This window comes from Odocoileus virginianus, chromosome 22, assembly GCF_023699985.2.
Source record: "Odocoileus virginianus isolate 20LAN1187 ecotype Illinois chromosome 22, Ovbor_1.2, whole genome shotgun sequence".
NCBI classification, from domain to species: domain Eukaryota; kingdom Metazoa; phylum Chordata; class Mammalia; order Artiodactyla; family Cervidae; genus Odocoileus; species Odocoileus virginianus.
The window spans coordinates 22,935,683-22,948,037 of NC_069695.1; the positions used below are offsets into that span (position 1 = coordinate 22,935,683).

Here is a 12,355-nt window from a genome sequence, read left to right on the forward strand (position 1 = left end):
AATGAGAATGAGAGTCAAGTACTACGCTGTGCAAAAAGCAAATCATTAAATCTTACATTAATTTTATCTCCTAAGAGATAATATATGAATCATATTGGCTTGATTATATGTACTTAAATACTTTTACTCAGAACATAATTTTATGTTTATACTTCTTGTGCACTTCACACTATCTATAATATCTCACTTTAAAAATCACAATAAGCACATATAATTAAAAACAAAATATCACCTCTCTGTGCCCTCCACCCTCCTTTCCCATGTGAATCATTAGCCATGGCTGATGGCAAGGCAGATTTCTATTATATTCAGGAGGGTTCACTGACAGGATCAGAAATGAACAGGACAATTCTTCAGTTCATTTAAAATTTTTTGCTACACTTAAAAAACTAGTCTCTATTTACATTTGCATTTACACCTAGATTTATCTTGCTCTGAGTTAACATGTATTCCATTCCTGTTTGGGGGCTTCTACTCTTCTTCTTTCATCCTGTTTCCAAATTAATACCAGTCTTAGACATGGAAAAGCTATTCTGAATGCCACAAAATATGTCCAAAGGACAAGTAAGTGGTGAATTTTCTGATCGTTTACCTGAGGATCTAATAAACCTACAACATTTCAGGGAGGTATGCTAAATCTGCATATTACCTATTTAATCCTTGTCTTAGCAAGGTAAGGACAGAGGATAACCAATGGCATTTTTTGAAAAGAAAATTCTACAGGCAAAGGTCAATACTTACACTCTTTACTATATTGCTAACTCTTACCAACAAAATGGAAAAAGCACACACAGTGCTATATACTAATCCTTTGTTCGCCTCTTCATAATTGGTAAGGTTCAATATTTTCATCTTTCCCATGTACAAAAAACGGGGAAAAATTCTACATGGAGAGATATCTCCAAACCAACGCAATTTGTGATGATCAGATATCTAATACCCTTCAAGGATAAAAACAAATAAATAACACCCTGCTGCTGCTGCTAAGTCACTTCAGTAGTGTCCGACTCTGTGCGACCCCATAGACGGCAGCCCACCAGGCTCCCCCGTCCCTGGGATTCTCCAGGCAAGAATATTGGAGTGAGTTGCCATTTCCTTCTCCAGTGCATGAAAGTGAAAAGTGAAAGTGAAGTCGCTCAGTCGTATCCGACTCTTAGCGACCCCATGGACTGCAGCCTACCAGGCTCCTCTGTCCATGGGATTTTCCAGGCAAAAATACTGGAGTGGAGTGCCACTGCCTTCTCCAAATAACACCCTAAAAGGCTCAAAATAAGGTCCACATACATCACACACCAACCAACCATAAAAATTTTTAGAAATGTAAACATATAAAGATTAGGAATGAATGGTCTCTTAGAAAATCACCTTACAATATCTGGTAATCAATAAAACTATCTCATAATTAGTATATATTAAATCATTTACCTTTTCTGAATGATTAAGCATGTCTTGAGCCTCTTTTCTTTCTCCTTCCACTCTTTCAAGATTATGTTTGAGATGCTTCACCTCCTCTTGTAAAGATGTAATTCGAGCTGTCAAGTGAGAAAAAAGTTCAAATCACAGTCACTGAGAGAAATCCTTTTTCCCCAGCATGATCATTAAGATTAAAAAAAAAAAGCTTTAAATTTTCAAGTAGTAAATTTATTTATTACTTGCAGTTTGGAATAGCTACAACAGTACTGAAAAAGAACAATGAAACTGAAGAACTCAAACTTGCAATTTCAAAACTTGCTATAAAGTTACAGTGACCAAAACAGTATGTTACTGGCGTTAAGGACAGACATACTGACCAAGCGAATAAAACCGAGACTCTAGAGACGAAAGTGTATACCCACAGCCAGCTGCCTTTAACAAGGATGCCCATACCAACCAGCGAAGGAAAACAGGCTCTCCCACAAACAGTAATGGGACAATCAGACGCACGCATGCTAAGTTGCTTCAGTTGTGTCTGACTCTTTGCTACCCCATGGACTGGAGCCCGCCAGGATTCTCTGCCCATGGGATTCTCCAGGCAAGAATACTGGAATGTGCTACCATTCCCTTCTCTGGGGGATCTTCCTGACTCAGGAATCGAACCCTTGTCCTCTTACGTCCTCTGCATTGGCTGGTAGGTTGTTTACCATTAGCACCATTTGGGAAGCCCTCAAGTTAGTCAAAGACCTAAATATAAATGCTAAAACCACACAACTTACAGAAAACACAGGAGTAAATCTTCATGATCCTGAATTTGGCAATGTATGATGAGATAAGACACCAAAAGCATAAGCAACATATTTTAAACTGGACTTCATCAAAATTAACTTTTGTACATCAAAGGACATTATTAAGAAAAATGAAAAGACAAACTACAAAAGAGGTGTAAACATGAACAAATCATATACCTGATAAGGTCTAGTACCTCTTAAAAGTCAACAACAAGAAGACAAAAAAATATATGCACAAAGGACATGCACAGACATCTTTCCAAAAAGAATATACAAATAGCCAATAAGCACATGAAAAGATTGCTCAACTTCATTACTCACTAGGAAAATTAAAGTTAAAACCACAATGAGACAATGATGGTGGAAACTTAAAATGATAAACAATGCTGGTGGAAATAAAATGAGATGTGGCTGTTATGGAAAATAGTCTGGAAGTGCCTCAAAATTAAACTGAGCATTACCACGTGACCCAGCAATTCTACTCCTACGTATCCAAAAGATTTGAAAGTATTCCAATAAATACTTGCACCTGAATTTCACAACAGTGCTATTCATAACAGTCAACAGGTGAAAAAACTCAAGTGTCCATCAACAGATGAAGAGCTAAATAAATTATGGAATATATATATATGCATACAACAGGATATTACCCAGCCATAAATGAATGAAGTATTGATACATGGTACAACATCAACCAATCTTAAAAATAAGCTAAATGAAAGAAGCCTGAACTAAAGGTCACAAATTATATGATGTCATTTATATGAAATATCCAGACCAGGTAAATTCGGAAATATAGGACAGATGAGTGGTTGCTAGGGTCATACAGGGAAGGACAGCTGAATGGGCAAAAAGTTTTCCTCTGGGTTAATGAAAATGTTTTGGAACTAGACTGTGAATGTACTGAATGCCACTGAATTGTACACTCTCAAATGGTTAACTTTAGGTTATATGAATTTCACCTCAATAAAAAAAATAAACAAAAGCAGTTAGAAATACAACAGGGCAATGAAAAAAAACTACAGTCATAGTGATTATTTTTCAAACATGTTTCAAAATTTGGCCCATCAAAGAGACAAAGAATAAATGGAATCTTAAAACACTGGTTAGATTAGAAAACTGACCTACTATTTCCAAAACTCAAATCCAAAAACATATCAAGAAAAATGGTTACACGGTTTCCAAATGCCTGTGTAACAGTTAAAAACAAAAGTACATTACACTATGATATATGACATGAAGCTAAGCATTTTTTTTTTTCATTTTTAAAGGGTTGTAAACAGCAAAAAAAGAAAAACATGTAACAGAGATCATATGTGGCCCACAAAATCTGAAGAATATAATGTCCAATTATGTTTGGGAAGTCATTTCCCACACACATGAAGACGCTTCTGCTCATCAGTGTACACGGAGAGCATTCAACTAGCAAATAACCATCACTTTACCACAAGACCAGCCTCTCAAAACTGTAAGATCTATACTGAGGGATCCAAATTGTCTTAAGAACCATAAAAAGTTAGTGTAAAAATTTTATGTGTGCATGTGTGTGTGTTTTACCACAATGTACTTTTTATATGCATGTTGAGGCTCATGTAAATTCTGCACATTTTTTAATGTGTATGAGCTTTGATTCACATGTAAATCAAAAAATAAACCTTCAAGGAAGCACTGAAAAATGATACACATCAACGATAAGTCATGCTATGATCTTCCTTAACTTCATCAATATCTAAACAGTCAGTTAAAACCACTGTTGATAAACGCATAATGATGGTCTCTTCCTTAAAAGCAAGCACTTCAAAGCTCAGTAGTATCTGGAAAGTCACTGACTCAAAGAATTTTAGAATTGCAAGAATTTATAGGAGTCACCCAATCTTCTTGGTTTACAGATAAAGAAGGCAGATGAAGTGACATGCACACAGCTAATAAGCTGTATATAAGGCCTAGAGAAGCAATTTAAGGACGTGGCATATGAGGCTTTTCTAATACATATAATGAGGCTACTTTCTTGGTTGTATTCATATCTATTTTAAGCCTAGTCCCTGAGAAATAAGATTGTGCAACACTCCTCAGCTGAGAACCAATGGAAGACCCTAATTTCTGTTTCTAAAGTCCAAAAACTGACCCTGACCTCTAGCCACAGAATTAGAGCTAATCGTCAAGTCCCAGGAGACTCCAAACTATGTTCCCATCCTGTGACTTAGGTTAAAATGCACCACCCCACCCCCTACTTTTCCCTGAAAGATCTGGCAACTTCCAAGCGTGTCTGTTTTGATTAGGTAGTATGGACGCTATCGCTTACAGAAACAGAAAATAGAAAAAAAAAGTAAAAAATGGTTAAAGCCAGGCATCCTGTTGAAAACAAACCGATTTTATTACTGTGACGAAAGTATTCCTTTACTCGCTGTTAGTTATATTCCATCTTTTTCCTTTTAGACTCAGAAAGACTGCTGATATCTCTAGTTCTAACCTTTCCAAGTACTGAATTTTTTATTTGCAGTGGGATTCTCTTTCTGATGTTTACTTTCTATTTCTACCAACAACGCATGAAGAATCCCAGGTTTTAATAGTGATAATCTTCTCTACCTGGATTAGTTCCACTTTGAGTAAGACTTCTGTGAATTGGACACTTTTAAAAATTAAGGTTTCAGTAAACTGCCTGTAAGATTGGAAATAACCACATTACATCCATCACAAGGGTACCTGAGAGAGGGAAGAAATTACAATTTGATATGAATTCTCCTGAAAGAGAAAGAACGCTAACCACTTCCAGTATTACCAAGGTCATTTTCTTTTTTTATTGAAGTATACTAGATATACAATATTATATCAGTTACAGGTGTACTATACAGGACAATATTATCAAAAATATTTTACCTTACACTTAAAAATTACTAAGACACAAAAGGACAAATATTGAGGTACCACTTCTATGAGGTAGTCAAATTCATTGAGACATAAAGTAGAAGGGTGGTTACCAGGGGCTGCGGGGCAGTGGGAAATGGGCAGTTACTGAGTACAACTTTTTAGTTTGGGAGGATAAAAAAGTTCTGGAGATGGACAGTAGTGATGGTTGCACAACACATGAATGTACTTTATGCCACTGAGTTATACAATTAAAAATAGCTAAAACAGAAAGTTTTAATGTCTGTTTTACCACAATAAGAAAAAATATTACCTTGTAGGTCTCCAATCTTCTCAGAATCATGACCTCTGTCTCTTCGTTCAGCTTCTAATACAGCCTGCAGTTGGTAATAATCTTTGTCCATTTGTGACTTGGAATTCTCTAAAATTCTATTTCTCTCCTGCAGTTCTCTGTTTAGGGACTCTAGCTGAGTGATGGATTTGCTCATCTCTGTGTGACTCTTCCTTAATCTAACCGCTGTGTCTGATTCTGTCCTAAGTAAGTCATTGGCTTCTTCTAGCTAATTAAAAAAGAGAGCAAGAAAATAGTTTGGTTTTTTTAACCAAAACACAAATTTATTTTAATTTAAAAATCCCATTTCAAAAACTTACCTGCTTTTGTAATTGTGCCAGCTTCTCATTAGCAAGCTGTGAATTCTGGGTGACTTTCTTTAAGTCTTCCAACTGATCCTTTAATGTAGAAACTAGAAAATGAAGGAATAACATGTAAGTTTTCATTGAGGAAATATACAAAACCCTTTTTAAAAAACAGGAAACTTTGTCTTAGGCCATAAAAGCCCGTTATATTAGTTCTAAATTTCATCTTGGAATTACTTACATTTTAAATTTATTAAAAAGTAGAGTACTGTTTTATAATACACAAAGCAAAAACAGATTTGTGTCCACTGTTATAATATTTCAAATTCTTCTATCCTTTTAATAAAGGTTAATCTATTAGTGAAATGACATAGCTATTATTTCTTTTTTACTGTATTCTTTTTTGGGGGGCCATGCTGCATGGCATGTGGAATCAGTTCCCCAACCAGGGATTGAACCCACCCTTGCCTTGGAAGCACAGAGTCTTAATCACTGGACTACCAGGGGAGTCCTGATACAAAGCTACTTTTAATGTTCTCTATTTTTGAAAGTACAAATCTTTGCTTACTTTAATTACTTTCAATAGGATTCAAAATTTAAAAGGTACCAAATGGTATATAGTATAGACACGAGTCTTTCTCCCAGCATTGTTTTCCAGCCCCTCTGGCTCTCCTCCTCAGCAATTACTATTACTAACTTCTTGCACATCCTTCCTCAGATAGTCTGTATATCCATACCTGAATATATGAGAACACAAACGTGTGTTTTCACAAGCATTATATATACACAAATATATACATACATATATATGCACTTAAGCATATATAGATAACACCATTTTCTTTTAAACAGTTAGTATTTTTTAAGATACATTTTAGAGATTCTAAGTTTATAAAGAAATGCTTTATTCTTATAAAATGCATATACTCTACCATATACACTAAAGTTTATTATATCACAGATTACATTTACATTGCTCATAATTTTTGCAATTTTAAACAACTCTAAAATTGATAACTTTGTTTATGTATCAGTATGCATGTGCACAAGTATATGTGACATAAACTACTAGAAGTGAAATAACTGGATCAAAGGATGTAGAAAGCTATTTTAAATTTGTATCACTGATATTAGTATTCTTTAAAGTTTCCCAAGAGATTCTAATACATACACAAGGGTAAAAATCACTACCCTAGCTACAACATTACTACTGATTTTAAATATGTTATAAATTTATCTTGGGCCATGGGTATTAGCTCATGAGGGGTCTTAGGACTGAGTCTTCACAAATATATCATAGGCACTAAATTTAAGACAACCTGAAGACAAAGACCTCAAGACAATGTTAGAAATTTGTGTTTTTCAAAGGAAATGCAACAATTTACCTTCATTTTCTACATTCCTCCTCTTCTCATTTTCCTGTTCTGCTTTTCTTTGGTATTCATTAATTCTGTGCTGTAGCAACATTTTCTCCTTCTCAATCTGAGATACTGTAGATTCTAGATTTCTTCTTTGATTCCCCTGAAATTATGAGAAAAGGTAACCACTGTAATTAATACCCCTCATTTCTTCAAGGGAATACTCAGTTCTTTTTTTAAAAAGTACACAATTAATTAAGATAGATATTTTGGCTTCAAAATCACACAGTATTTTCTAACAACAATACCCTTCTAACAGCAGAATTAGCTTGCCTTAGAAGAAAATAATTTTATTTTAACTAGATATATAAATTTTCAGATTAAAAAAAAAAATCCATGAACATAAAAACAACTCTATGAATCTTGTCAGATTGAAAGTCATTGTATCAGTTTAACATGAACACAAATAATACCAATATTTTGGCTTATTTACAATCCTAAATTTAAGAAATGACATACACAGGGATCAGGTAACAATTCATATTATTATTTGATAATTAAATGGTACAAAACTCAAATGATACCAAAGGTTAGTATTTGTGGTTTAAGTTCACCAGTCCCTATATGAGGTCTCCCTTAATTTTTCTTCCTGTTTCGGTAACAATTTATCTTTCCTAAGATGTTCTATGTATGCATGTACCTATTTAATGTATATTAGAAAGTAATGAAAAAGATACTTTAGAAAATGAAACTAAGGGGAAAGGAAGAGTTAAAGAAAAAAAAAATACTCCAAATTCTACAACTTAAAAAAACTTATCTTCTGATTGATTCTGTGTTACCACTATCAGCATATCTTGCATTTAATGCTGTATTTTTATCTTTAAGACTCCACACTGGACAAACCTTTTACAGTGTGTGTTTTTCTGGGCTTTCCCATCTGTAAGTGAAATCCATCTTTTAAGTAAGATGCTGCCAGAGAGATACAGTAAAATTTGACAGAGACCATCCAAAATCCTTTCAATTATAAGATTTTATCATTTTAACTTTTATCTTTTCATTTTGAAAATTTGAAATGATTATACATTTCAGAAGTTCCACAGACGGCAAGTACACGTACCCTTCCACTCAGTTTCCCCTAAGAATACATTATATTTACCAATGGTACAATAACCAAATCAGGAAATTGATACTGATAAACAGCATGTGTAGTTTGACGTCATTTTATCTCATGTGCAGATTCACAGAACTACCACTACAACCAAGATACAGAACTGCTTCATCAGCACAGTGATCTCCTTCCAGTCACTACTTATAGTCACATGCACCCCTCACTTCTCCCACCATCGACAGCCCTAGCAACCAGTAACAGGAGGTCTTCCATCTGCATAATTTTGTCATTTGTAAAATGTTATCTTAATGGGATCATACAGGAGGGATCTTTTGAGATTAGCTTTTTACACTCAACATGTATCTTTGTGATCCATCCAAGTTATTGTGTATAACAATGGTTCATTTTCCCAGTCTACAGCTTATCATGTCATCCTCTTATCAGTCTTTCACAGAGCAAGCACTGTTAGTTTTGACAAAGTCCAACTTATCGAACTGTCTTCCTTATATGGATCACGTTTGTGGTGTAATGTGTAATTCTTCACCAAGCTGTAAGTCCCAAGGATTTTCCCCTACATTTTTTCCCTAGAAGTTTTATATTTTTTATGTTCCTATTTAAATCTATGTCTGTTTTAAGTTATTACTTGCCTAAGATGTAAGACTTCGGTTGAGGTCCGTATCTTGGCCTATGAATACCTCACTGCCCCAGTACCACTTGCAAAAAAGACTATCCTTTCTCCACCGAATTGCTTCTGCACCTTCGTCAAAAATGAGTTGGCCATAATTGAGGGTAACTGATCCAGTTTCTTTGCAGTACTGTCTTTGCTTGATTTTGTTATCTTGGTCATTCTAGCCTCCTAAAATCCACTGGGGAATGTTCTAGAAGACAGTATAGAATCAGTGTTAAGTCTTCTTAAAACACTTGGTAGCTTCCTCTAGTAAAACCATCTGGTCCTGAAGATTACCTCTGGAGGAGCTTTTAAATTATGAATTCACTTTAATAGTTATATAGGGATATCTAAATAATGTATTTCACATTGTGTGAGTTGTGGTAGCCTGTATTTTTAGAGGAATTGGTCCATTTCACCTATATCTCACACTTCAGTGGTTAGAACTGTATTATTTCCTTAAGAATTTTTTAAATATATCTGTAAGAGTCTGTAGGAATATGCCCTGCCTTATTCCTGATACAGATCATTTGTGTCTTATCTTTCCTTTGACAATCTTGCTAGAGGTTTGTCAATTTTTTTATCTTTCCAAACAGCTGGGTTTTTCCTTATCATTGACTTTGTTTTCCTGTTTCCAATTCCACTTATTTTTGCTCCTTATTTTTCCCTCCTTCTCTTTGCTTTCAGTTTATTTTGCTCTTCTTTTTCTAGGTTCCTGAGGTAGGAGCTTAGATGACTGATTTGAGACAGTTCATCTTTTCTTTTTTTTTCTTAGTATTTTATTGAAGTACAGTTGACTTACAATGTTTCAGGTGCAGAGTAAGATGATTCAGTTATACATGCACACATATATTATTTTTGAAGTCACTTTCCATTATAGGTTATTACAAGATATTGACGATAGTTCCCTTGGCTACACAGTCATCTTTTCTAATGTAAATGTTTCAATGCACACATTTCCCTTAGAGCACTATGTTAGCTGCACCCCACAAATTTTTATGTTTATCTTCATTTTCATTGTTGAAATATTTTTAAAAGGAGGAAGAACCATAACTTTATGAGATATAATTAACATTGTAATATATTTTTTCATTTCCTTTGAGACTCTCTTACCTATGCATTATTTAGAACTGTGTTGTTTAGTTTCCATGTGTTTGTAGAGCTGTCTGATGCTTTTCTGTTATTCACTCTAGCTTGGTACCATTTTGGTCAGAGAACACGCTGTTTATGACTTTAATGCTTTGAAATCTGTAGAAGTTTGCTTGGGACGTGATCTATCTTGGTACATGTTCCTTGAGTGCTTGAGAAGAATGTGTCCTTTGCCATTGTTAGGCAGAGGGTTCTACAAATGTTGAATAGGTCCCATTGGCTGATGGTGTGGCTGAGTCCTATACATTTGCTGATTCTCTGTCTAGAGAGTGGCATTTAAACAGTAATCACAGATTCGTCTATTCTCCTTTCAGTTTTATCAGCTTTTGCTTCACCTATTTTGTAGCTCTTCTGTTTGGTGAATACAAATTTAGGAATGCTCTATCTCCTCAGAGGATCGATATTTTTGTCATTCTGCAATGTCCCTCTGCCAGTAATAATTTTATTTGCCCTGAAGTCTACTTTACCTGATTTCAATACTGCCACCACCGCCTTCTTTTTGCTAATGCTTACATGATGTATTTTTCCATCTTCTTACCTTAAAGTTGTCTATATTGTTATATTTGAACAGTTTCTGGTAGACAGCACATGGATAGGTGATTTTAAAAAATTTACCCTGACAATCTGTTTTAATTGCTGCTGAATTTAATTTACATTTAATATAATTACTGATATATTAAAGGCTCCCATTTTGTTTCTATTGTGTTGTTTTTTTCTTCCTTGTCTTTCCGTAGGTTACTTGAGTATTTTTTTAGAATTCCACTTGCTTTATCTAGTGTTTTTAAGTGTCTCTCTCTATAATTCTTATCAGTGGCTGCTCTAGGTATTACATTATATACTGGTATTGGATTATGACCAGTTTGATTAAAGTGTAACATGTTACCTCTGCTGATACCTATTTATAATTGTCTAAAAATTTCTTCTACACACACGGAGAACCACACTGGCCAACACCGTAATTTCCACTCCAACTGTCAGATGTAATATAAAACACCGAAGAGGAGAAGGAGTGCGCAGTGTGCTTACCCATAGTTTTATTCTCTGTTGTTGTTTCTTCTCTCCTGGTATTTCACTATTTCTTAATCACTTCTTTTCTATTTAGAGAATTTCCTTTAGCAATTATTTTAGGGAAGGTGTGCTGGTGACAATTTCTCTTGGTTTTCCTTCATCTGAGAACATTGTGGTTCTCATCTAGGATGTTTTCACTGGACACAGAATTCTCAGTCAACAGCTTTTTTACAGCCCTCAAAAAAAGCAGTACATTTCCTCTGCTCGCCATGGTTTCTGATAAGAAATCTGTCATCTGCACAGTTCTTCCCCTTTAGAGAAGTGTCACTTGCTGTATTTAAGATTTCTTCTTTGATGTTAGTTTTCATAAATCTATTGTATGTCCTGGTGTGGATATCTTTGGGTTTATCCTTTTTGTGGTTCACTCAGTTTCTTGTAGGCTTGTATCTTTTGTTTACAGGTTCACATCTTTCTCCACACTTGTGGAATTTTCAGCCTTCATTGCTTCCTTCCCTCTTTGCTCCTCTTTTTCAGCAATTCCAAAAACACAATCTAAGAACCTTTCTGCTATAGCACCAGTGGTCACTGAGGCTCCGTCACTTTTTCTGATATTCAGAGTCGGTAATTTCTATCCATCTTCAAGTTCCCAGACTCTTTTCCTTGTATTCTTCACTGTGCTGCCGAGCCCATCCACTGAGATTTTTATTTCAGGTATTTTTAACTTTTGGTTGGTTCTACTTTATATCTTTTATGTCTTTGTAAAGACTTTCTAATTTATATTTTTCATCTATTTCAGGTATATTTGTAGTTGCTCACTGAAACATGATGATTCTTTCAAATCTGTGTCAGGTAATTTAAACATCTGTGTTACCTCACTGTTGGCATCGGTTTATTGTCTTTTCTCATTCCAGTTGAGAAATTCCTAGTTCTGGCTGTTATGAGTGATTTTCTAATGAAATCTGGACATTCTGGGTATTACCTTACAATATGGGGGATTTTAAAGGCCTTCTGCTTTAGCAGGCCTCTCTTGTCACTGTTCAGGTAGGGTGACAGAAGTGCTACCTCATTTCTCTCAAATAGAGGTAGAAATCTAGGTTTTTCCACATGGTCTTTAATGACACATGGTTGGGGGAGGGAGTGGATCCTCTTCACCACTGGTGGAAAGGGGAGTTCTGGCACTCCACTAGGCTTTCTTGGATGACACCATGAAGGCGGGACGGTACCTGGTCACTGCTGCCTACACAACCCCCACAGACACTGAAATGGGGGGACAGGCGCTCATTTTTTCAGTGTCCCAAGTGTGAACTCTCTACAAGGCCTCTTCTGATACCAACACAACAGGGAGCAGGAAGAGGGCCTT

The 12,355-nt window shown here is 35.3% G+C and overlaps 1 protein-coding gene across 3 annotated transcripts in view; it reads right to left on the minus strand.

Moving 5' to 3' along the window:
- Positions 1–12,355, minus strand: part of ROCK1 (Rho associated coiled-coil containing protein kinase 1) — a 118,676-nt gene that overhangs the window by 27,035 nt on the left and 79,286 nt on the right. For all 3 annotated transcript variants that reach the window (XM_070452725.1, XM_020881764.2, XM_070452726.1), the window contains 4 exons: positions 7,091–7,226; positions 5,721–5,812; positions 5,383–5,629; positions 1,426–1,532 (listed from right to left, as the gene is read on the minus strand). In XM_070452725.1, coding sequence (XP_070308826.1) covers positions 1,426–1,532; positions 5,383–5,629; positions 5,721–5,812; positions 7,091–7,226 — 582 coding nt within the window. The remainder of the gene's footprint in view (positions 1–1,425; positions 1,533–5,382; positions 5,630–5,720; positions 5,813–7,090; positions 7,227–12,355) is intronic.